We start from the raw sequence: 24688 nt of genomic DNA, 5'->3' as shown, positions 1-24688 counted from the left end.
CTTTCCTTTTGATCCGCCCTTACATGTTGGCCAGTTCATTGTCAATCTGGCGATCCATAAACGTCCTCCTCTCGCCAACCAGCTCCGTCTGCAACCTCTGCTCGACCAGCGCCCGCACCTGCTTCTTGGTCACGGTATCCAGGTCCACCTCGCGGAGGACGCCCTGGATCGCCTCGGTGATGACGCCGTCGTCCGGCCCCGCGCCGGACCCTCGCTGAAAGTCAAACGAGCCCGTCGACGCGTCCGGGCCCAGCACCGACGCCCGGCTCGCGTTGCCGCTGCCGCCGGCGTACCCGAGACCCAGCGCCGTGGAGGAGCGGTTTGCGCCGCCCACGAAGGACGGATGGCCCTGGAAGTTACCTATGCTGGGGCGGTGGAAGCTGGACGCGGCGCCGCCGCCGAGGTGGGGCGACGGCATGTCGGCGAAGGGGGACTGCGTGCGCTGCACGTCGCCGGGGCGGCCCATGCCCATCGAGAGCATGGACTGGCGGTGCGAGAGGTTGTGGCTCTGCGGGTCGGCGAAGGGGCCCGCGTTGGTCATGGTCGAATGCCGCGTCAGGTGGCCGGGGCTGGGGCTACCGCCGGGAAAAGGCGCCGGGGAATGGGGCGCCATGTACGTGTTGGGCCGGTTGTGCAGGCCCGTGACGACGGAGCCCTGGCGGATCGAAGAGTAGACCGACTTCATGTCGTCCATCTCGTACTGGTCCTCGAAGCCGCCGTCGTACTTCTCGGGGAAGCCACCCCGGCGGCCCGGGAGGTTGTTGGCCATGGCGTAGTCGTCCCAGCGCTGCAGGGGGATGCTGCGCGGGTCGAAGCCCTCGTCGTCGACGGCAACCACCTGCTTCTTGCCCTTTTCACCAATGACGATACGCGTGTTGCCCCAGGAGAAGTTGTCCTGGTTCCAGAACGAGTAGACGGGCAGGACGAACGAGTAGATGGGGAAGGCGATGATGTAGATGATCATCCACCCAATGTGCTGCCACTGACGCTTCAGGATGAAGATCAGCGCCTGGAGACCATAGACGGCGGCCAACATGGCGATGGAGATGATGGGGAACTGGCCGGTGCCGCTGGAGACGAGGTAGATCAGGTAGCCGATATAGGCGCAGGTAGCCGGGAGGATGATAGTTCCGAAGAGATCGATGAACACAACGAAGCGCATACTGAAGCAGCAGAACCCGCACATTTGCTTGAGCTGCATCAGCTCAAAGAGGTTGTGGATGGTCGAGTTGATCCAACGGCGACGCTGGGACAGCAAGACGCTCCACGATTCCGGGGCGGCCGTTTCGCAATAGGCATCGGGGATAAACTTGTACGACATGTACGGGAAGTGCTTGGTCATCAGCGTAGTGAGATAACGATCTTCACCCAGGGACAAGAGGTTCTTCTTATGTAGCGTGTCGACGTCGCAGATGGAATACTCCCGGATAACGTCGTCGGAGATGATGAGCGGCTTCCCCTTGTCGTGAGATCGGAGGCGATACATGGTGAAGCTGGACAAAGTATGGTCAGTCTGGGTACTATTGTGTAATCATTCACCATGTCGTCGACTGGGAAGTCCACTTACCATCCTGGAAGACAGGTAACGCTGCCGAATAGAGACTCAAAGGCCTTGGCTAGATGATGGGAGATGAAGTACTCGTAGACTTGAATCATGGTCCACCACGTCTTCTCGTCGTTCTGTAGGCCCGTCTCGCCGCAGATGCCGGCGATCCTGGCGTCGTTGGCGCAGGCGGCCACCAGCCGGTTCAGCGAATCCTCACGTACGCTCGTATCGGCGTCGACCATGAACAAGTACTCGTACAGCTCGGGATCTACGCCGATGATGTTATTGATCTGATGGAACATTTCCAATTCGAGAGGGTTCATGGGCGAACGGTGGTGCACGCGGTTCAGGAAGCTCATGAGCAAGATCTGGGAGTCTCGCTTGCCCCGGTTGCCGGGCTTGGTCTTGCTCTGCTCCGACTCCTTGCCGACCTTGACGACGACGATGTACGGGACGACGTTGCCCTCGTACTCGTAGAGGCCCGAGTAGACCTTTCCGTAGTTGAGCTGCTCGCTCCCGGTGCCGACCGACTTGAAGGGCAGCACGGGCGGGTCGACCTTGGGATCGACGCCGAGGATGTCCAGGACGATCTTGGGCGTCGGGCGATCGTTGCCCTCGCCGACGATGATGCCGTCGCAAATCACGCAGATGAGCTTCCGCTTGTTGTCGTACTGGAGGGCCGTCAACGAGTCGAGGGCTTTCCGCAGCGATTCCTCGCCTTCGGTGTAGGCCGGCACCTGACAGATGACAAACTTGTCCTGGGGCGCGGGCCGCCTCTTGGAGCCGAACTGGAGCGCGGACAAGAACTTGGTCAGGATCACGGCGACCAGGATGATGGCAAAGGCCAGCAGCAGGTAGTTGTTCACGGTGCACCGGGGCGTGGTCCGGAAGTCGGTGGTGCCCTTGTAGAAGGTGTTCTTGATGCAGTTGAGGCTGTTGAGGACAGACCTGTTCTCGGTGGCGTTGCGCGCGCTGCTGGTGATGACATCGTCCCAGAGTTCGGTCACGTCGGCTCCCGGGTTGGACTGGACGACCGAGGTGAGCTTCGAGTTGAGGAACCGCACCCTATCGTCGCTCCGCCGCAGCTTCAGGGTGTGGAAATAGTCGGTCAGGTCGTAGATGGAACCGTGGTAGATGACCCACATGCGGTTCGCGTCCTCGCCTTCGTCCCGGACCCGGTTGCGCGACCAGACGAGGTCGCCCTTGAAGTATTCCTGGATCCGGGGCTGGAAGCGGCGGGTGTACCAGTCGTCTGCGTCCAGCTCGCTCGTGGGGTCCGGCTGGTAATAGCCCGAGTGGTGGACCGCGTGCTCATACTCGGGCGTGTTGTTCCGCAACAGTCGCACCGTCTTGTCGATTCCGAGGCCAGGACACGTCAATGGCAGGGGCGCGACGAAGTAGTCGTCCAGGTTCATGCCGGCGAACGGCATCATGGTGTCCTTGTCGGTGGGAATAGCCGTGTCGGAGTGCTGGAGCTTGTAGAAACGGGTAATGTCGTAGACCTTGCCGTGGATGCTGACCCAGAAGTCGTTGGTGGCCGTGTGGGTGGCCACCTCGCGCTCGTTGAAGGCCTTGTCAAAGTTGGGGCAGAGGACGCGTCCGAGGCCGATGATCCAGAAGACGATGATGCCGTTCATGAGAATGATGAAGAAGCAGAGAACGAGCTTCTCACGCCAGGCCATGCGGACGTCGGGTCGCTTCATGCGGCCGACGTAGCGGAGGAGCGGGGACGGGATCCAGAAGGTGAGGGCCCAGACGATGGCCACCCAGATCCTCCGGGAGCGGGTGATCTCGTGCTCCTCGATGGTCTTGTTGTGGGCCAGTTCCGGGTCCAGCTGGCCGACCAATTCGCCGTCGTCGCTGAAGTACACCTGGCCCTTGTTGGTGTCGCCTTTGGTGCCGAGACCGTAGTCGCCGCGGACGGTGTTGCGCATGCCGGTCATGGCCGTCGGGGCAATGGATGGCGCGGGGAAACCGTTGTTGGGGTGGGTGTTGTTGGGATGGAAGGTCGCCTGGGACATGTTCCCATGACTGAGGGAGCGCTGATGGCTGTGGACGAGCTGGTCGTTGCTACCGTGGAAAGGGCTGCCGTCCATGGTTTGCGGGGGCAGGTAAGGGCTGCCGGTGGCCGAGTAGGCGGACCCCATGCCCATACCCATGGCGGGGAAGCCGGTGCCGTCGCTGGGCTTGATGTCGAGCATGCTCTCGGCCTCCCACCAAGCGGCCTCGCGCATCCACACGCGCTCCCTACCGACGATGACCTCGCCGTTGCTCCAGCCACGCTCCAGGATCCAGCTCTCGATGCCGTCCCGGCCGTCCTTGCAACCGAGCATGGCGTAACGCTGGACGAACTCGTCGACGTCCAAGTCGGCGGTGAAGTCGAGGTTCTTGTTGCGCCTGTTGGCCCACTCGGGGAGACGCCAGGCACGAAGCTGGCGGGACACGGTTCCGGCCGACCATGCCGAAGTGACGGACGGCAGGGCGGCCAGGCTCTGGGGCGAGTCGTCGGTGGGGTGGAGAGACAGGTGATACCAGACACGGCTGGAGCCGAGCAGGTGGGCCAAATCGATACGGCTATGGCTGCCCAGCTTGATGCCCTCGTGGGGAACAGGGAAGAGCAGCTGCTTGATAAAGCCATCCTCGTCGCAGGAGAGGCCGACCTTCTCCAGGATGGCCTCCCTCTTCTCGAACTCGTACTGCCTTTCCCTGGTGGCTGAGGAGTTGGCCACGCCGAGGTCGGCAGCGACGTCGGCTACTGCCGCCTCCATCTCCCGCACGACGGAATTTCCGGCGGGGGGGAGCTCAATGCCATCGGCAATCATTTCGGCATGGATGCCGGCGGTGTCGTCGAATACGCCGCGCATGGCCAAGGCCTTGCCGAGGTCCGGATCGGGCACCTCGAGTACAGTAAGGCAGACGGTGTCCTCGCCTTCGGCGTCGGAGGCAGGTTGCACACCATGTCCGTCGATGGACTCCTCCCCCTTTCGAATGCGAAGCATTTGAGAACTGATGGCCTGGTTTGCCTGGGCAATAACCCAGTCCACGAGAGACTCGTAGAGACCACCGACGAGGGTGGCGCGGTCTTGGGTGGTGCACTCTTTGAGTAGGACGTCGGGGTCCATGCCGAGCAGACCACTCACATCTTCGCAAATCTCCTCCAGTCGATCCTCGTCGACGCCATAGTCCAGGCTGTTACCGAGCTTGAGCAGGCCGGCCAGGGTGGAGATGAGATTCCGATGGGCGGAGCCCTTGATGCCGATCTCCTTGAGGGCATTCCGGAAGTCCTCGGCAGAAGCGGCGTCGTCGGCCGTGGGGAGGTAGGTCGGGGGGTCGTACGTGCCCGATCTTGCCAGGAGGGTATAGTTGGAAGCGGGCTTCAGGCCGAGGAATTCCCTTTCGGCAGGGGTCGAGGCCGAGGTCAGAAGATAGTAAAGTACGTCAAAGGCCCTATATCCCGGTTCCGATGGAATGTTGAGCAAGCCCTTGGTAGTGTCGATGCCGCCTTGAGCCAGGGAAATCGAGGCTGTCTTCAGACTGCCGGCAAGATTCAGGGTGAAAGTCACACCGAGGGCGACGTGTCGAGGGGCTGACGGGTTCTGAGGCGTGGAGCATCGTAGAAAAGGCTGAATGGCATCTAACGCGGTGTATAGAGAGGAAGGCGTAGCGAAGGGCAAGGAGGCGATGAATGGAGTGACGACCGAGGGAGTAGATGTATGGAGAGAACTAGACCAGTCAGCACAGAAAGAACGACATGAGATGTTAGGATCCGAGCTCACGTACCCCAATACGACGCAGCCGTCTTCCGCACGGCGACGGGCATGTTCCCATGCCTTGGCACCCAAGGAAGAGTCTACGGTGGCGGCAGCTCGGCCATCACGGCCGGGCTGAGAGGCCGTGAGCCATGTGTTGACGACGACGCTTGTGCCGGCATCGAGGGGGTAAGGCTGAGAGGAAAGATAGATGTTGTGGATGGAGTTGAGGAGAGTGGTGGTGGAGACCTGGGTGGGTTGTTGTTGACCGATGCCTCTAGATCCGGCAGGCATTTCGGAGCCCACCGAGTACATAGACATGCGTGAGTTTGCTGCCATATCGAAGGCCCGGCGCCCGTGATGTCCCCTGGAGGACAGTCACGTTTTCGTGGTCGACAAGGGAACCGAGATGGAAGATGAGCGTGGTTCGTCAAGCAGCAGCACGGCGTGAGTACGACAAGATGGGAAAGGGTTTGAAGCGAGAGCGTCGTTCGAAGTTGGACTTGGGTAGTATGGATTTAGGGATGATCAACAAGACAGCCAGTCGATTATATCGTGTCAAGAGTCGCTTTGGTGGTGGGCGAAACGAAGGGCCTCTCTGCCTCTCAAACAGAACAAGCAAAGGAGATTGAACAAGGGCTTTAGGGAGAACGAGTGATGAAAACGAAAAAAGGAGGAATTAAAACGATGGATTAAACAACCGCCGAAACGAGTGAGGCAGTCGGAGGAGGGGAGGAAAAGCCAGAGGAAGTGAAGATGATGGCTTGGAGAGAAGAGGATAGGATAGACAACGAACGTAGTAGCGAGGGCAACGAAGGACGGGATTCACAGAGGTCAGAGGAGAGAGAAAGAGCGATCAACAGCATAAACCAGAACCCCCAGGCAACATGTCAACGGAGGGGGGTTCAAAGGAAGGGACGGACGACGATGGGATACGGTGGGTGATTAGGTACAAGATGACACTAACACCACCTCAACACCATTCATGCCCATGACCCCCTGAGATGATAGGACGGTTCGTACCGACTACAGTACCAAGGTACGTTGTACGTTGTACTTCGTACCCGAGGCGAGGAATCTGGTGAGTGGAGCCGGTCCAGGGGGGTGGTGCAATAGCCCCCGATGCCCAGAGCCCAGTGGCCTGTAGCCCAGTGGCCAGTCGTCCTTCAGGCTCAGACATGGTTCGCCGTCATCGCGGTGATCAAGAATTTAGACGAATAAGACGAGATAGATCCGTCCCACTGCAATTATGTTTGGTATGCAGAGGTCAGGTCACCTTTCTTTTCTTTTATTCGTTTCTTTTTTTCCTTTTTTTTTTCCTTTTCTTTTGGCCCCATTTTCTTTCTGTGGCCTACGTTTCGTCAGGCTACAATGACTGCATGGCCCGCCGAATACGAGGGCCGCACAAACCGAGAACGGGAATCGACTGATTATTAGGGCGACCTAGAAGGTACGAGCAATCCTTTTTCTTTGGGGTTCGTTCCATCAATCGGAAACCATGCGAACCATGAACAACAGAGAGAACTCTGTTGCCATTTTTGCCTCTAAAATCCCTGCTCGTTTTTACATGGTGGTCTTGTGGTCGATTGGGCGCCAGTTTGCTGATGACCAACGACAACATCAAAGGCCAGCTTGAGTTTTCGATTATTATTGTTGTTGTTATTTTCCTGTTTATTTGGTGGCTTTCTTTGTTATTTCGTAGATTGCAGATTTGTACTGGAAGAATGCTCAGGCCGTATACAACCTACGACGTACATACTTCGTACACGCCTTGTGCTGAGAACGATATGGGACCAAAAGACCCCCCGCCCCGGGATGGGTGGGTAAGCAAGATCGGACGTAGCGTAGTAGCGCTACCGTGGCATTGCTGGCTGGCTACGACGTGAAATGCAGATCGAATCGTCGTAGCAGTTCGAGTACGAAGTATGTTGACGTGGTGTGCAGTCATGCAGCAAGCCTCTAACGCTTTTTCCTTATTTCCAATCGAACGTACAACGCACTGAAAAGAAAGCGAGGATGGGCGAATTGCCTCCTTTCCTTTCCTTCCCCTGGAGGAATTCTTCCACCATTCCATATGGGCCTGGGATCGGGGATCCACAGGTGGGATGAGATTTCAGCTCAGAAGCCGCCCCGTTTAGCGAGTACCGGTCCTCCGTAACCCCTGCCGGTCCTCCGTGCTCGCTAACCGTATTAGGACGGACCCGCGATACCAAGGAAAATCAGTCCGAAGTCCAAGCCCCGATACGAAGTACATACAATGTGGTCTGTATGTGCTGCCGTACTCACAGTGCCATGAGATCACGCTGAGTTGACTAAGTACGAAGTATACAGACTTGAATACATACTATTCGTATAGACGACTTGGAATAACGGAAGGGCATGCTGCATTTGCGGCCTTGGATTCTTCAAGAAGACCGAACTAACGGTAAACTCGTATTCGTAGGTTAAGCAGAGCGAATATATGTATGAATGGTAATTTGATCCTCGTTTGGAAAAAGTAGGCTTCAGCTTCCAATTTCGTAAAGCAACCAACACCGGTCTTGGCAACTACCCCACCGGATTACATAAACGGTCCAGGAGACTGGTCAGGGACCCGTTTAGCGCCTCCCGTTTGCCTTTACTTGGCAATACGTTACGTTGTACAACGTACCTACAACGTTGTGTACTTCGTTCTGTCAATTCAATTGTCCATGTCATCATCTCTTCTCATCTCCTAATATAGTACATAAGCCTTAGTCAAGAAATCAGCTTGACATGAAGACATTTGCTGAGAGACCCTGAAATCCGTTACTACCGGCATCGTCGACATCATCGATTCTCTGTGTAATTGCATTTGTAGATCCCATTATATGTACATACGTTGTGTCGACTCTGGAAACCATTCTTCTGATGCTGTGGAATGTCGACTACCTCCCGCTAGCAACCCAATCGAACAAAACAAAAAACAACAAGACAACAAAATAACAAAATAAGCCAAACATTGCTGCCACGCATTAAACTTTACCTTGTAAACACATAAGTGTGTTAGCCGCCAACGTCTGATTGTTCTGACTGATAACTCAACCCCATGAATGAATGTTGGATTAAAGTACAGAGCATCTACGCCGTCCAAATGGCTAGTTTGGCCGATTCGATAAGAGTCGATTCGATGGCAGTTTTGTGTGATGCAGTACGGCGCACATCCCACACTGTACAACTGTGTACCTATGTACAGTAACTACGTTGTATTCAAGCTTTCGTGAGCGTTCGGGTGTTCCCAGACCAGACCAGTCCTCGCACAATGGTCCACCCACACCATTCGAGGACCAAAATATCCAAAATATGTTCAAAAGTACGTAACCACGCTGGCAAGACCCACCTCTGGAAGGTGCTCCTCCCTTCTCGTATGCCCACACATCACAAAGGTACGTACCTCTTTCCCATTTTCCCCCTTTTTCCATCTCTTTTTGACAACTAAACGTTTATCACCCACCGTAGTTTGAACCCCCCACTCCCCTGACCTGGACCTTGATGGTAACAACAAATCCCTTCTTGCCTTTTCCCTGGCTGCGTCCTGAGAAATCCACAGCCCATCACCCATCCCATCCATCCGTCGATCCGCTTTGGTCGTAGAGAAAGTCTCACCACTTGGCCTGGGAAAGCCATCTTCGTTCATGTCTCTTTCGCTTTAATCTTCCCCTTCAACTTCTTTTTGACGTTCGTTATCTTCGGTTTATTCCATCTAATATCTTGGGGAACACATTTGTTGCCGTCTTCCCTCTCCTCCTTCGTTAGGGTCAAGCCGTGAAATCTCTCTCTCTCGCCCTCTCTCTTCTCTCTCGCCCTCTCTCTTCTCTCTCTTCTCTCTCGTTCTGTCATTTCTTTCTTCTCTCTCTTGCCTCGTGGCTCCCTAACTAGACACTCGCTCTCTATCACCTGGCGTCCCTTGTGTCTTCCTACGGATAATCGTCAGTCGACAAGCCTCTCGATTGCTGACGCCGTTCATCCGACAGCCACCCAACGGGCCACTTCTTATCTATTCGACAAGCCATTCGCTGCACCGACGCCTCTTGGACCTTTCTGGACGGACACAATCATCGTTCATTGGGTATAGGTCGCCATAAGGGTGCCTACGGCGCCAGGTCCCCAGGCATCTTTTGCCCGTCATGGCCATGAATCTACCGCCTCTGTCCGGCGGTGGCGGTCCTCAATCCCAAGCCTCGCTTCCAACGCTGCCGGCACACCTGCAATCAGATACTCAGTTGACCGCCCACCTGGCCAGTCGTTTTCACGTATCCCTTCCCACTGCCAAACTCTCCTCGCATGGCCTGGTTTCCATCAACAATTACACTTCATCCTCCAAGGGTCCAGATGGAGGCAAGGAGGGAAGCGCCATGGCTGGCGCCGAGGAGATGGCTGACCGTGCCTGGCTCCGACTGGGTCATCGATCCGAGAACCAGGCCATCGTCTTTCTGTAAGTTCGCCGGCGGCATAATATCAAAGATCAAAAACTGACATGGCTCAAAACAGAGGCGAGTCGGGCTCGGGCAAATCCACCATCAGGTCACATCTATTGACCGCCATCCTCAACAAATCCTCAACTCCCCTCTCTACAAAGGCCTCCCTCGCAGCCTACGTCTTTGATACCCTCACCACAACAAAGACGGCCACAACCCCCACGGCATCCAAGGCCGGTCTGTTCTACGAACTCCAATACGACACCTCCACTACCACCAACCCCGTCCTTGTCGGCAGCAAACTTCTCGACCATCGTCTGGAACGGAGCCGCATCACCGACATCCCCACCGGGGAGCGGAACTTTCACGTCCTCTACTACCTCCTCGCGGGCACCACCCCGGCCGAAAAGGCCCATCTCGGGCTGGACGACTCGGCCTCCCACCACCGACGTTGGAGGTATCTGGGCCACCCGACCCAGCTCAAGGTGGGCATCAACGACGCCGAGGGTTTCCAGATCTTCAAGAACGCTCTGCGGAAGCTTGAGCTCCCCCGGAGCGAGATTGCCGAGATTTGTCAGCTCCTGGCCGTCGTCCTCCACATCGGCCAGCTCGAGTTTGAGACCTCGGCCAACACCCAAGTCGCCGGCGATGACAGCGGCGGTTTCTCCCACGAGGGGGCCACCATGGTCACCGTCGCCAAGAACAAGGATGTTCTCGCCATCATCGCCGCCTTCCTCGGCGTCAGCACCCAGGACCTCCAAACCACCCTCTCGTACAAGACCAAGATGATCCACCGGGAGCGCGTCACCATCATGCTCGATCCCGCCGGCGCTCGTGCCCACGCCGACGAACTGGCCCGGACCCTCTACTCCCTCCTCGTCACCTACGTCATCGAGAACATCAACCAGCGCCTCTGCGCCCCCGAACACGCCGTCGCCAACACCGTCTCCATCATCGACTTTCCGGGCTTCGCCCACCAGACCTCCACCGGCTCCGTCCTTGACCAGCTCCTCAACAACGCCGCTACCGAAGCCCTGTATAATCTGACCCTGCAAAACTTCTTCGACCGCAAGGCCGACCTGCTCGAGAACGAGGAGGTCGCCGTCGCCGCCACGAGCTACTTTGACAACTCGGACGCCGTCCGCGGCCTCCTCAAGTCCGGCAACGGCCTGCTCAGCATCCTCGACGACCAGGGCCGCCGGAACCGCACCGACCTCCAGTTCCTGGAGAGCCTGCGGAAGCGCTTCGAGGGCAAGAACCCGGCCATCACCGCTGGTGCCGCCACCGCCAAGCTGCCCGGCAGCAACTTCCTGACCGAAAATGCCGCCGCCGCGTTCACCGTCAAGCACTTTGCCGGCGAGGTCGACTACCCCGTCAAGGGCCTGGTCGAGGAGAACAACGAGGTCATCTCGGCCGACCTGCTCAACATGATCAACTCCACCAAGAGCGAGTTCGTCGCCCGCCTCTTCGGCCAGGAGGTCCTCCAGACCGTGCCCCATCCGAAAGAGAGGTCCACCGTCATGCAGGCGAGCATCAGCTCCAAGCCCATGCGCGCCCCCAGCGTCATGTCGAGGAAGACGTCCCGCGCCGCCGCACGGAACCAGCAGGTCTTGCAACGCCAAGCCGCCGAGGCCGAGGCCGAGGAGAAGGCCGCGAGCGACACTACCTCCTCCCAGCCAGGAAGCGGCCCCAAGCACGCCGCCTCCTCGGACCACCTCGGTGGTGCCGCCGGCCAGTTCCTTGCCGCTCTGGAGAACGTCACCAAGGCCGTCGCCGACCCTTCCACCAACTCGTACTTTGTCTTCTGCCTAAAGTCCAACGACCGCCGCATCGCCAACCAGTTCGACAGCAAGTGCGTCCGCACCCAGGTGCAGACCTTTGGCATCGCCGAAGTGAGCCAGCGCTTGAGGTCCGCCGACTTTAGCCTCTTCCTCCCCTTTGGCGAGTTCCTGGGACTGGTCGATGCCGAGACCATGCTCGTCGGCAGCGAGAGGGAAAGGGTCGAGCTGGTCATCGAAGACAAGCGATGGCCGAGCAACGAGGTGCGCGTCGGTTCCACCGGCGTCTTCCTGAGCGAGCGCTACTGGATGGACATTGCGCAGCTGGCCGAGACCTCGTCGGGATCTGGCCGCCTGGCGCTCCCCTCCGAGGGAGGAGGAGATGGGTACGCCTTTGGTGCCTCGAAAGAACGGCTCCTCTCTGCCGGTAGCACCCCGCTGATGTACGGCGAGAAGACGAGGAGCGGCTTCTTCGGAGGCCACGACTCGTCCGACACGCGTTCCGAGGCCGGCGTGTCTGCCTTTGGAGGCGGCGACATGTTCAAGAACCTCGACACGAGAGAACAAATGGCCGAGCGCGGCAACGAGAAGAGCCTGGTCGAGGTGGAAGAATACAAGGACAGCCCCAGCCGCAAGCGCTGGGTCTTTGCCGTCTACCTGATGACCTGGTTCATCCCCGATTTCCTGATCCGCAAGGTCGGCCGCATGCCTCGCAAAGATGTCCGCATGGCCTGGCGGGAGAAGCTGGCCATCAACCTGATGATCTGGCTAGCCTGCGGCGTGGCTGCCTTCTTCATGGTCGGCTTCCCCCTGCTCATCTGCCCCAGGCAGCATGTGTACAGCGCCGAGGAGCTGTCGTCGTTTAACGGCGAGAAGGGCAGCGGCGGGGCCTACGTCTCGATCCGCGGCCACGTCTTTGATCTGGGCGCCTACGCGCCGCGCCATTACCCTCCCAACGTCGATACCGAGGACATCCTCGACTACGCCGGCATGGACGTCAGCTCCCTCTTCCCCATGCAGGTCTCGGCGTACTGCGATGGGCGGACGGGCACAGTGGACCCGAGGGTTCTCCTAGACTACAAGCCACACAACTTGACCGGCTCGCCGACCGTCATAGACCGCAACGACTTGAACGCCCGGTTCCACGACTTTCGCCATTTCACAAACGATAGCCGGGCACACTGGTATCATCAGCAAATGACCATGCTGAAATCAAAGTACCTGAAGGGAAGGGTCGGATTCTCGCCCAAGTACATCAGCACGCTCGGAAAGAAGCAGGAGGTGGTGGTCAGCATGAACGGCCGCGTCTACGATCTTACCCAGTACGTCGTCGGCGGTCGCCCCATGAGGGACAAGGCAGGCCGGCCAGAACCGAACCCGTCCCGGCGGGACGAGGTCGACTTCATGGACGAGACGGTCGTCACACTGATCAGGCAGATGGCTGGCGAAGACATCACGAAGCACTGGGAAACGCTCAACATTAACTCGACGGTCAAAGCGAACATGAAGACGTGCCTGGACCACCTCTTCTACGTCGGCGACGTGGATACGCGCGGCTCGGTTCGTTGTCAATTCGCGGCCTACCTCGTGCTGGCCATCTCGGCGCTCCTCGCCAGCATCATCGCCTTCAAGTTCTTCGCCGCGCTTCAGTTTGGCACCAAGACCATGCCCGAGAACCTCGACAAGTTCATCATGTGCCAGATCCCCGCCTATACCGAGGACGAGGAGTCGCTGCGCCGCGCCATCGATTCCGCCGCCCGCATGCGCTACGACGATAAGCGTAAGCTGCTCGTCGTCGTCTGCGACGGCATGATTATCGGTCAGGGTAACGACAGGTCGACGCCGCGCATCGTCCTCGATATCCTCGGCGTGCCCGAGACGGTCGACCCGGAGCCCCTCAGCTTCGAATCGCTCGGCGAGGGCCTCAAGCAGCATAACATGGGCAAGGTGTACTCGGGCCTGTACGAGGTGCAGGGCCACATTGTGCCGTTCCTGGTGATTGTCAAGGTCGGTAAGCCGTCGGAAGTGTCTCGCCCGGGCAACCGTGGCAAGCGAGATTCGCAGATGATCATCATGCGCTTCCTCAACCGCGTTCACTATAACCTGGCCATGACCCCCCTCGAGCTGGAGATGTACCACCAGATCCGCAATATTATCGGCGTCAACCCGGCCTTTTACGAATTCATGTTCCAGATTGACGCCGACACGGTGGTGGCGCCCGACTCGGCCACGCGCATGATCTCGGCCTTTTTGGATGATACGCGCATCATCGCCGTCTGTGGCGAGACGGCGCTGAGCAATGCCAAGTCGTCGTTTGTCACCATGATCCAGGTGTACGAGTATTGGATTTCGCACAACCTGACCAAGGCCTTCGAGAGCTTGTTCGGCAGCGTCACCTGCTTGCCCGGCTGCTTTTCCATGTACCGCATCCGCGCGGCCGAGACGGGCAAGCCCCTGTTTGTGTGCCGGGAGGTGGTGGAGGCCTACGCGACGATCCGGGTCGACACGCTGCACATGAAGAACCTGCTGCACCTCGGCGAGGACCGGTACCTGACGACGCTGCTGCTCAAGTTTCATAACAAGTACAAGACCAAGTACATCCGGCGGGCCCACGCGTGGACGATCGCGCCCGACTCGTGGAAGGTGTTCCTCTCGCAGCGACGCCGCTGGATCAACTCGACGGTGCACAACCTGATGGAACTGATTCCCATGACGCAGCTCTGCGGTTTCTGCTGCTTCTCCATGCGGTTCGTCGTCTTTGTGGACCTGCTCAGCACCATTGTGCAGCCGGTGGTGGTGGCGTACATTGTGTACCTGATTGTGCTCGTGGCGCGGAACCCTTCCTTTGTGCCCGTGACGGCCTTTATCCTCCTCGCGGCCATCTACGGTCTGCAGGCCATCATCTTCATCCTGCGGCGCAAGTGGGAGATGATCGGGTGGATGATTCTGTATATCCTCGCCATCCCCGTTTTCTCCTTTGGCCTCCCGCTGTACTCCTTCTGGCACATGGACGACTTCAACTGGGGCAACACGCGAGTCGTGGCGGGCGAGCACGGCAAGAAGGTGGTCATCACGGACGAGGGCAAGTTTGATCCCAGCTCGATCCCGCACAAGAAGTGGGAGGAGTACCAGGCCGAGCTGTGGGAGAACCAAACGATGCGCGACGACGCGCATTCCGAGGTGTCTGGGTACAGCTACGCCACCAAGAAGGGACAGCACGGGGTGCAGGTGGCCATGTCGGAGTATGGCTACCCGGCCAGCCGGCCCGGTTCGTTTGTGGCCGGGTACGGTGGCGGCGGCGTGGATTCCCGGAACCTGTCGCGCATGTCGCTGGCGCCGTCGGAAATGATGGGGGGTTACGGCCAGCACAACAGCAGCACGCCGAACCTGGGCAACCGGGCGAGCCAGTTTGGCGGGTCGCAGTTCTTCTCGCCCGAGGAGCTGGCGGGGCTGCCCAGCGACGACTCGTTACTGGCGGAGATTCGCGAGATTCTGCGCACGGCGGACTTGATGACGGTTACCAAGAAGGGGATCAAGCAGGAGCTGGAGCGGCGCTTTGGCGTGGCCCTGGACGCGAAGCGGGCGTATATCAACAGTGGTATGTCTTTTTCAATCTCCTTTTCTTTGCTCCCCACACTGACGTCTTTTTAGCCACGGAAGCCCTCGTATCAGGCCAGCTATAAAAAGGAAATACGGGTCGATGATGCATTTTCCCCCTTTTTACCCGTAGCAACCATCTTATGCACCACCCATTCCCGGTTGATGACATTTGGATAAAAGCAAAAACTCGGAGGAAAGGAGAAAGGAAGGGATATATGTAAAGCAACACTTGGGCCTATGGTCATCGGGTTCCTTTTGCTCTCTCTCTCTATATATAGCGGGGATATTTTTCATTTAATCTCGTTGCTTGGTTGTTTGGTATACTGTCAGTCACTGTTGTTTGTCTCGATTAGCGTTATACTGCTCTGTTTACCCATTGCATCACATCTAATGGTCTGACACAGTTGCTTCATGTCATAGAAATGGAATATAGGTGCCAAGGGGAATGAATCTATTGTTATGTGAGGCAACTTGAACGTACTCGGATTTTAAGGAGTGTCCAAGGTGGGTGTTGTGCAGAGCCTGATATACCACTTGTCCGAGGGCTATTGCTATTCTATATTTGATGCTCACTGGAAAACGATCATGTCCATTATTCGAAAGAGTTTGTAGACCATAATATCACATCAACTTGATCCGTCTGTTTTCAACGACCTTATTTCATGACCTTTCCTCCCATTACAAACGCATCCCTCTCACCCTCATACCCCATGCACGACACGACCTAGCAGACTAGCTCACTGTTTGGAAAGAGCAGCAGCGACGGCAGGAACCTCCTTGTCCAGAGGCAACACGTCGGGGTTGGGACCGTACGGGGTGATGGCAAGGGGGTTGATCTGGAGGTGGCTCCGGGTGTAGTGCCACTTGATGTGCTCAAACTGGGTGGTCTCCTTGAAGGCCGGGTGGTTCCAGTAGAGGTTGCGCATCCAGGTGTGCAGGCGGGGGTAGCCGGAGCGGATGTCGCGGAGGTTGCACTTGAAGTGTTGGACGTAGACGGGCTGATGGGCGGTAGGTCCGTGTTAGTTGCTTTAACCAGCCGATGTTGAGGGGGGATGTGTACTGGCGAAGAAAAGGGGCGGCGGGGGAGGAGGAAACTCACGTCAAAGCGGATAATGGTTACGAAGCTGAGGGATGGTTGCCATCTCTTGGTTAGCCTTGTCTTTCTCATCGTCGGGCAGCATCAACGAAAAAGGACAATACTCACAGCCGAATGTCGACCTCGGTAAGCTCCTTGCCGAACCAGTACGGGCCATCGCTGGAGGCCAGATGGGCCTCGGCGCGGTCGAGGGCCTCGAACAAGGCCACGACGTTGCGGTCGTAGGCTGCCTGGGTGGTGGCGAAGCCGGACTTGTAGACGCCGTTGTTGATGAGGTCGTATATCCAGTCGTTGGCCTCGTCGATTTGGCTCCGCAGGTTGTGCGGGTAGGGGTTCCACTCCCGGAAGCGAGGCTCGATCAGGTCGTCAAACTGGCCTAGTCAGTACCGTTGCTCTTTTCCTTGTATATAAATATGGATTCTCAACGGTAAATATGAGTACCCACCTCGGTCCCCAGCATGCGCAGAATCTCACTGCTCTCATTGCTGACTATGGTCTTGGTCTGCTTGTCGTACAAGACGGGAACGGTAAAGCGACCCTCGTACTGCGGGTTGGACTCGAAGTAGATCTGGCGCAGGTGGGTGAAGGACTCGTGGCCCTCGACCGGATCCGGGATCACATTCTCCCCCGGGATGTCCTCGGGCGGGTCATCCGGCGTGGCGAAGCGCCAGCCCTTCTCGCCGAGGTGCCAGTGGACGGCCGAGAAGCTGATGACGTCCTCGAGTCCTTTGAGCTTTCTTACCGCGAGGGTTCGGCAGGCCTGGGATGGTCAGTATGTTATATTCGCACAGATATACACGTGTATAATTCAAGACTCACCCAAGGACAGGCATAGCTGATGTAGAGATGATAGCGGCCCTTTGCAGGCGGGTACCGGGCGCCCGAGTCCCGGGAAATCCAGTTACGGAATGAGCTCTGCTGACGCTTAAACTCGCCCGATGTGTCGCCGGGCTTGACCCAGTTGAGGATGCCGTCCTTTTTGTTGCTGTCGGTAGACTACGGAGTCCATGTCAGCTGGTATTCTCTTCTTGTGATTCGATCCTCTTTTCATTCTTCTCCTTTTCATTCCTCGCCGCTGCTACCATCAAGAGACTAATGGATAAAGAACTCACCATGGTTCTGATTTGTGGCTGCTGGTAATGGTTCCCAATAGATCCGAAGCTGTGGATGATGCTGGTTTGTCTATACGAATACGTCGCCAGTGACCTGGAGTTTGTAACGACGAATGACGGCGTGTGACACTGAAAGCCAATCCTGTTGGTAAAAGTACGATTTACAAGACGAAGGGACTTCATAGAGTAAATACTTTGTACATGTACGTGACCGTTGAGTTGTCAAGCCGTTATAGTTATAGGTGAGGGGTTGTGCTGCTCTTATGAATACTTTGTACGCTCGAAAAGTGTACATACTCCGTAGGTACTTGACTACAGTGCTCTCAATCGACGTACGTTATGATGTCATTCATATGCTCAAGCAATGTTACCTCAGCAGTTGAGATTATGTGTAAACATGACTAACGCTATGTGGTACGACGGTTGTACTCCTAAGCATTAGTCACTTTTGCCTGGACCCTCAACTCAGCTGTTAGCCTGACGTTAGTCAGCACTTGGTATCGACTTCAACTTGGCATCGTCCTGGTCATGATGAACTACACTGACCATCGCGTACTGATGCGTTTCCATCTTCAACACCAACCCCTTTCACTTTAGGGATTTCTAAAACATCAAATATACAGTGACTGAGCATAAGTGAAGAGTAAGTAACGCGCGTAGGTGGCTAAGAAAATATACATCATGTTACACTACACGTCAAGCAGCCCTCTTAAACGCACCCCAACATATAATACAACTTCTTTTCTATTTATTCCAAGTGGAATCCGTACCGTTACCTGTATTCGAACTTTATATTTCTTTTCCTCCAGTGCGACCTTTTTTTGGTCAGCTCAGTACATCTTAGGCGACTCGTCACCTCTCCGAATGTAATACCGAGTGTATTTACCCCCAAGTCAACTACTTCATACTAGAATCCTGGTGTCCATGGTGTCCATGGGCCATGGCATTAATCTACCCTCATCCCATCGTAACACCAGACAATAAACATGCATTCCGTCTATCCTCCCAGGCATACCCAAGGAAAGGGACGCAAAGACGCAAATCGACAATCGCTAGGCCACATCACCTTCGAGTCGACCACTTTTGCCCAGTGCTTGCCCTCTTCATTTTAACCCCTCCTAACCTTGATGTAAGGAACCTCAACGTCCTCCTCGTCCATGTCCTCCGCCACCATCTCGAAAATCACCTCCTTCTGGTGCGCAGGGATCGGCTTCCTCGAGATCGTCTCCACCAGATTCGTCAGCTTCATCGAATGCCGCTCCTTGAGCTTCGCCGGCGGGAAGAAGCTAGCGTAAAGCAGGCTGGCCCCCGAGCTGAGCATCGAAATCGTCAGTCCCTTCTTCTCAAAGTGCTCCAGGAGCTCCTTGAGCGTAATGTCCTCCACCTCGAACCGGTCCCAAATCTTGTCCAGCTTGACCTTGCCCTCCGGGCCCCTGTACTCCACCTTCGAGCTGGCGATCGGCTCGCTGAACCCGAAGAACGGCAGCGCCAGGTTGACAAACCCGTTCTTGTACTGCTCCAGGTCCGTCTTGCCGTCCACCACCTTGTACAGCTCCAGGATCACCAGCCCCGTCACCAGCGCCGTCGTCGTCGCGATCGCCGGGATGATCTTGCCCGCGATGAACTTGGTCTGGTGCCGATCCGCCGGCTCAATCTTGTAGTTTTCTGCTCGCAGGTTGCTGCACGCCGTAATAAAGTCAATGTGGTGGTTCGTGTCGTCGTCCTTCTCAAACTCCACCGGCGTCAGCTGGAACCCGGCCAGCTCGTTGGGCGACGGGAGGCTGCTGATGATCTTCTGCAGTTCCTCCTCGTCCGATTCACCTTCTGCGTTTGGATCCTAATCAAAAGTCAGTCGCCCGTACACTATCAAATTCGCCGTATATATCAGGTTGACCTACCGGGTCGCTGTCGTTGGCTTGAATCTTGACGCCCTCCGCAGGCGCAAAGTCCGGCACAATGACATTCTCCAGTTCCCGCAGGTAAATCTCCTTGTCCAGACCGGGAGACTTGATGTTGTAGTTGAACGCGTGCAGGTTCGCCGCCGCCACCACAAACGAAAAGTGCGTCGGGTTGGAAGCGTCAAACTTGAGCGGATCCGGCGCACGCTTCGGGCCCGACCAGAACGGCGTGCCCGACGACGTCTTGGCGTCCTTGGGGAAGTTGTACAGGAGCTGCTGGATCTTGTTGTTGAACTCCCGCTCAAACAGCAGGCGGGCCCAGGCGATGCAGTCCTCGAACGTCCGCGGCCGGTCCGTCGTCAGGCTGTCCCTCAGCGTCTCCAGGATCGTCTTGGCGTTGCCGCCTTGCTTGAGCGTCGACTGCACAAACTTGGGCTGCGTGAGGTACAGGTTGACCGTCGACGGCGACTCGATGAACAGACTCTCAAACATGTACTCCTTGGCCCATGCAATCGTGTGGTCGATCTTGTTGGGGAAGCTCCGGATCGTGCACAGCGGGAAGCCCTTCTCGGGCGGATCTTGCGACGACGAGTACGACTCGGTCAGGTGCGGCAGGATCACCTGCGTGTTGCCCTTCGTGCCCAGCGTGCCGCTCTCCAGCAGCGGCTTCTGGAAGAAGACGCAACGGAGGTCCACATATGTCCTGGCCTCCACGTTGTCCAGCGCATTCGTCACCCCGTCCAGACTCTGCCAGAATTCCTCGTTGAAAATGTCCTCCGTCTCTTGGCTGACACGATCTCTGCGCGATTCGACATGTCCAACCAAGTCCGGGTTCATCTCCTGGACGGCCGCCGCCGCGCAGTCGCTCTTCATCTTGCCAACGTCCTTGGCCCGGAACAAGAACTGCCGGTTGAGGTTGCTCCTCTCGATCGAGTCCATGTCGGTGACAATGATTTTGCCCTTGGGACCCGTACCAAGACCCATCATGGCCCAGTTCTTCAACATCTCGCATCCAATGGCGCCAGCACCGACGAGGAACTGCTTAATGTTGGAGATCTTCTCCTGATACTCGCGTCCGAAGACGACAATCTGCCCGTCGTATCGCGACCCCAGCGGCTTGCAGAGTTCGGCCGAGCGGGCGGAGGACGCAGGGAGCGACTCGAGCGAGTCAAAGTACATCCATTGTTTGATCGGCTGGAACTTGCCCGAAACAGCCTTGAGGACCTCCTGCGCTGCGATGCCACCAAAGAAGGCCGCCATGCCGTTCAGGTCGCCCCGCGCCTGGTAGCTGAGCTCCTTGATCACCTTTTCGTCAAACTCCACTTCAATTCCCTGTTCCTTGGCGAAGCTCTGGGCAGAACGGAGAATCACTGTCGCGTCCTCGTCGTTCATCGGCTCCGGGTAGCGGCCCTGGCTCTCGACGAATGCATGAAGGGCCTGGAAGCCGAGGTGCAGCTGCTGAGGGCGGTCAAACTTGGCGTAGTCCGACATGACAAACTCGGGATCGGCCATCGAGTCCGTCATGTTCTTGAAGCTGACAGCCTTGGGCATCTTGACCTGGACATAGAGACCACCCCGCTTGTACTGGCCGAGGCCAGACACGTCGCCGATGGAGAACGTGTAGGGTCCCTTGACCGTGATCTTACGCGGAGCGCAGCCATTCAGACCCTCCATCCCCTCGACCTCGGAGAAGGTCACATAGTCTCCATCCTCAAGCCCGTGACGCGTCTCGTCTAGCGCAGACACTAGGCCTTCTTCAGTAATGCCCGCGACGATGCCGTTCAGCGCGGGCTCGCCCGTGTCGTCCATGACGGAGAACTGTTCGCCGAAATCGCAAAAGATGGATCCAAAGAGGCCGAAGGTGTCGGCAACGACAACATAAATGCCCTTGGAATGGCAGTAGTCGGCGATGATTTTTTGAATCTTGAGGGGGAGACTGGTCAAAACAACAACCTGATATTTATCAAACTGGGAGAGGTTTTCATCAAGCCTGTCGAGAAAATTGCAGTACGTCAGTCGCACAAGTTTTGACTAGAGGGAGCGGGCGGGGATTCAGCATACCGTGGCGACTGGTGAACGCGGACGGGAACATAGGCGTTGAGCTCAGCAACGCGCGGAGCAGTGACCTCGTCCCTGGGCTTTCCTACATCTTCGGGACGTAGAAAGAACTGGGAAGACAAGTCTGGAAGGGTAGCCAGGCCCGGGTCGTAGAGGGTAAGGCTCTTGACGCCGGCAAGGGCGACATTCTTGGCAATCTCGACACCCAAACCCTTTAGTCCAACGATTAGGACATTCGAGGCGCCCATGCGTTTCATCGCCTCATGGCCCAGAACGTAGAGCTGTCGACTGTAGAGGGACTCGTCGATTTCGGTCGAGCCAGCGACGGAGTCGTCGACCTGCATCCTAGTGACCAGGTCGACTTCTGGAAGCTTTTGTTCCTGGAGAGCATCAAGGGGAAGTCAGAAATTGGATTGAGTTGAGGCAAGAGGTGTGAGGCAGAACGACTGTTTGGCCGGACATGTGCCACGCAGCATGCCAGGCCCACGACAAACACAGATGAGCATAGCTGGACTAGAGAGGAAATACTCACAGGCATTGTTTTCTTGTGGGTAGATGACTCCCCGTTAGATAGCTTACGCTTCCCCAGTTTGGCGATGGTGACCGAAAGCTCTGATATCGTCGTCGAACAACCAATCCTTAGCTATGACGTGGTGGAGAGGAAGGGCACGTTCAAACTCCGCCACCTGTGCAATGAAATGAAAACGCGCTTTTAACGTTGTATCCTGTGTTCAGATATGTACTGGCTGAAAGGGACAGTCGCTCGTCGAAAGAGTCTATGTTTCTGCCACGGAAATGCACCAGGCAGAGGAGAGTGTCGTGTGTTTGAAGAGTGTAGACTGGCTGGTGGGGTTGGAGTGGAAGGAGAGGAAAGACTGCTGCTGTGCTGTGTCTTGGCTGAGAAATGGGTAATACGTCAGGCAGGAGGGGCAACAGCTCGTTAGAATGATATGTCAGCTTCAGGCTGAGGACAGATGGAAGCGGGGAAGCCGATAGGCAGTAATAAGGCCCCGGTAATATAAACGTTGTACTTATGTAATGCAACATTTCCTTACCTAAGTATACAGTCATTTTTCGAACTTGCACTAGGTACGTTACCATAGGGAAAAGTCACGATGGGTCCTTAACAATCTGCCACCACCACTATGCGTGACACAGGTAATAAGACATTGATACTTTTGCTGACCCACTTTACCCACTGTACATACACGGTGCACGGCAGATAAACTTCGATCCAATTCGAGCAACTTCCTTCCCCCACGTCCCAGCCTTGCCTGACTCGCATCAGCCCAGCCCGGAGGAAACAGCCGATCAGGCTCATTCCCAGAAGGTTTGCGAAAGGTCCAGTTTACTCATTGGTACTGTCGTACATTGGCTCGTCTTGACTACGTTATATCTCGTATCATAACCCTGAGCGAGCTCATCGGATAGTCGGCTGTAACTGGCGAGCTTATCCGTAAGAGAGAGCACTGCATCAGAAATCACCCAACGAGAATGATGTGATTGGATTTTTTTTGAGATTTTTCTTATAGAACAAGACCAGGCGTTTCTCCTGCCCCTGTCACCAAGTCTGTCCAAAAGGCTCTACACGACCATCGGCATAAACAATCCATATCATTCCACCTTCAGGATATGCATGAGCCTCCAAGAGACCCAGTCTTGTGTTATCCGACTCTTGTCTACTGGACGTTCTTCAGGTGAACATCGCTAGAAACATTCTGTCAGTAACTGGTTCAGGTACTTCCAACACAGGAAAACAGGGCGCGCAGTGTATAGGGGAAAGCACTCACAAGATAAGGTCGGCACCGGGGGGAATATGACCAGGGAAGCCACTGTTTGGAAAGCGTCAGTCATTCCTCCTGGGAACATGCAGCAGTTGAGTCCTGGGGCTGAACATACCGGGCGCCATAGCCATAGTCACTAAACGAAGCAAGAAAGAACCAGCCATGTTAGCTTTGCCGCAATGCAATCAAGAGCGTAAAGAAAAGGGTGAAATCTTCTAACCTGGAAATATCGAGGGTTGCCTTCTCGCCAACCTTCATCTTTGTAACACCCTCATCCCAGCCTATGGACGAATATAAGCAGCCGAACATGGAAGTGGTAGTCAAGAGAACAACGAACCCTTGATGACCTTGCCCACGCCAATCTGGACAACAAAGTCACCACGACCAACAGACGAGTCGAACCTGATGAGTGGTGAAAGAGATTAGCATCCTGTCCTCCGCTTCTCATCTCGGTGAGGCCGGGTGCGGACATACTTGGCACCCTTCTGGTCGGGCTTGCTAGGGTCCTTGAGGTAGCCTGTGTACTCGATGGTGACAGTCTGGCCAGGCGTGGGGGTGGCGCCCGTGCCAGCCTCGCGTGTAGTGACGTTAACACCCATATTGACGTTCTAAGTAGGAGAGTCTGTTTGGAGGTTAGCTGATAATCCCGTTGAGCAGAAAGGCAGCTGGTTTCGGCAGGACACATACCTGGTTTCGTTATTGCTAGTCGACGCAGGTAAAGAAAGGACTTGTTGGTCGAAAAGAGTATGGGGTTGGGTCCTGAGCTTCGAGGTATTTAAGGAGGGGCAGGCGGTATTTATTTAAAGTCCTGGATTGGCATAACAAGAGAAAGATCCCAGGGAGCTCTCCGGGTGCGGCGTAATTACCTACTAAGTAGTGGGTACTTGGCTTGGAAGGATGTCCGAGCTATTACATATTCCTATGTATACATCGTCAGCTCAGCTTCTGCCGTCGGGTTCTCTTCGACACTTCTTACCTAAATAGCTTGATGATTGGATATAACCAACTTCTCTCCCCAACACCAGGTATATATATACGAAGTACTTTACTATGCCTCGACAATGACCAATTGCCCTTTCAAACCGTATCTACGCAAAGCCTGTGGGCTGTTTTCCAGGTCATGTCCAAGGTACCTGCCTGCTTACAGCATGTTACCGACCATCAACGCCAAGAACCTATGACGAAGCTATATCCATCTTGCCCCGCGTTGCCCCTCTTTCACCTTTATGCCCCTCCTCAAGACTTCGTACTTCAAGGTACTTCGCCGGCGAGGCCACTACCGTTTTGACTTTGGCGCTACTCGAGTGTCAATGTCATTTTCTTTCTGCCTTGCTTGGGATAAAAATAACTGCAGGTACAGTACACGTACTTCTGGGCCAAGCAAGCAAAGCGAACACGTCGATCTAGGGGTCCTGAGCTCACTGATTCGCGGTCGAATAACTTTGCTTGCTCCTACATTGCCCACCTACGAATACTACGTATGTATTCGTACAGTGGCTGTACCACGTGCCCCAGCCACTTCACCAAATGGTTGGCTTTCCCCCGCCATCTCGCAATAGTTCAGGGCATCTCGGGGCTACCTTTCCTGTCGGCCCATAGCTCGCTGTCTTGGTTGGAGGGAATGTGGTAAT

General features: G+C 56.1%; 5 protein-coding genes across 5 annotated transcripts; 1 reads left to right on the top strand and 4 right to left on the bottom strand.

Annotated features, from left to right (window-relative positions):
- Positions 1–19: 19 nt before the first annotated feature.
- Positions 20–5610, bottom strand: ACRALDRAFT_2109252 (glycosyltransferase family 2 protein; the record flags this gene model as incomplete). Its single annotated transcript, XM_071023411.1, has 3 exons — positions 20–1493; positions 1568–5269; positions 5327–5610. 3 exons carry the CDS (start codon positions 5608–5610, stop codon positions 20–22), a joined length of 5460 nt encoding a protein of 1819 aa, XP_070873553.1.
- Positions 5611–9440: 3830 nt separating this feature from the next.
- On the top strand, positions 9441–15192 carry ACRALDRAFT_1063336 (glycosyltransferase family 2 protein; the record flags this gene model as incomplete). Its single annotated transcript, XM_071016782.1, has 3 exons — positions 9441–9748; positions 9805–15107; positions 15161–15192. 3 exons carry the CDS (start codon positions 9441–9443, stop codon positions 15190–15192), a joined length of 5643 nt encoding a protein of 1880 aa, XP_070873552.1.
- A 654-nt stretch (positions 15193–15846) lies between these two features.
- On the bottom strand, positions 15847–17320 carry ACRALDRAFT_1070285 (uncharacterized protein; the record flags this gene model as incomplete). Its single annotated transcript, XM_071017753.1, has 6 exons — positions 15847–16107; positions 16209–16233; positions 16314–16576; positions 16651–16965; positions 17025–17201; positions 17318–17320. The coding sequence occupies 6 exons, from the start codon at positions 17318–17320 to the stop codon at positions 15847–15849; spliced, it is 1044 nt and encodes a 347-aa protein (XP_070873551.1).
- A 730-nt stretch (positions 17321–18050) lies between these two features.
- On the bottom strand, positions 18051–22134 carry ACRALDRAFT_1081525 (uncharacterized protein). Its single transcript, XM_071019178.1, has 4 exons — positions 21806–22134; positions 21277–21653; positions 19216–21205; positions 18051–19154 (listed from the first exon to the last, which is right to left on the bottom strand). Exons 1-4 carry the CDS (start codon positions 21809–21811, stop codon positions 18426–18428), a joined length of 3102 nt encoding a protein of 1033 aa, XP_070873550.1. The 5' UTR covers positions 21812–22134; the 3' UTR covers positions 18051–18425.
- Positions 22135–22453: 319 nt separating this feature from the next.
- ACRALDRAFT_1063334 (uncharacterized protein) lies at positions 22454–23872 on the bottom strand. Its single transcript, XM_071016781.1, has 7 exons — positions 23745–23872; positions 23532–23679; positions 23395–23459; positions 23278–23338; positions 23173–23193; positions 23064–23105; positions 22454–22980 (listed from the first exon to the last, which is right to left on the bottom strand). Exons 2-7 carry the CDS (start codon positions 23654–23656, stop codon positions 22953–22955), a joined length of 342 nt encoding a protein of 113 aa, XP_070873549.1. The 5' UTR covers positions 23657–23679; positions 23745–23872; the 3' UTR covers positions 22454–22952.
- Between the last annotated feature and the right edge of the window lie 816 nt (positions 23873–24688).

Source organism: Sodiomyces alcalophilus, assembly GCF_042370955.1.
Source record: "Sodiomyces alcalophilus JCM 7366 unplaced genomic scaffold ACRALscaffold_6, whole genome shotgun sequence".
NCBI classification, from domain to species: domain Eukaryota; kingdom Fungi; phylum Ascomycota; class Sordariomycetes; order Glomerellales; family Plectosphaerellaceae; genus Sodiomyces; species Sodiomyces alcalophilus.
The sequence above is the reverse complement of the archived record's forward strand: the minus strand, read 5'-3'. Positions and strand labels throughout refer to the sequence as shown.

What these genes read in the sequence shown, in the direction of transcription:
- ACRALDRAFT_1063334 (XM_071016781.1), bottom strand. Translation starts at nt 23,656, where the DNA reads ATGGGTGTTAACGTCACTACACGCGAGGCTGGCACGGGCGCCACCCCC. An exon ending in CCCGACCAGAAGGGTGCCAA is followed by an intron (nt 23,460 to 23,531) that starts GTATGTCCGCAC and finishes ACCACTCATCAG; the next exon opens with GTTCGACTCGTCTGTTGGTC. An exon ending in GCAACCCTCGATATTTCCAG is followed by an intron (nt 23,194 to 23,277) that starts GTTAGAAGATTT and finishes TGCTTCGTTTAG; the next exon opens with TGACTATGGCTATGGCGCCC.
- ACRALDRAFT_1081525 (XM_071019178.1), bottom strand. An exon ending in CGCGTTCACCAGTCGCCACG is followed by an intron (nt 21,206 to 21,276) that starts GTATGCTGAATC and finishes TTTTCTCGACAG; the next exon opens with GCTTGATGAAAACCTCTCCC. An exon ending in AAGCCAACGACAGCGACCCG is followed by an intron (nt 19,155 to 19,215) that starts GTAGGTCAACCT and finishes ACTTTTGATTAG; the next exon opens with GATCCAAACGCAGAAGGTGA.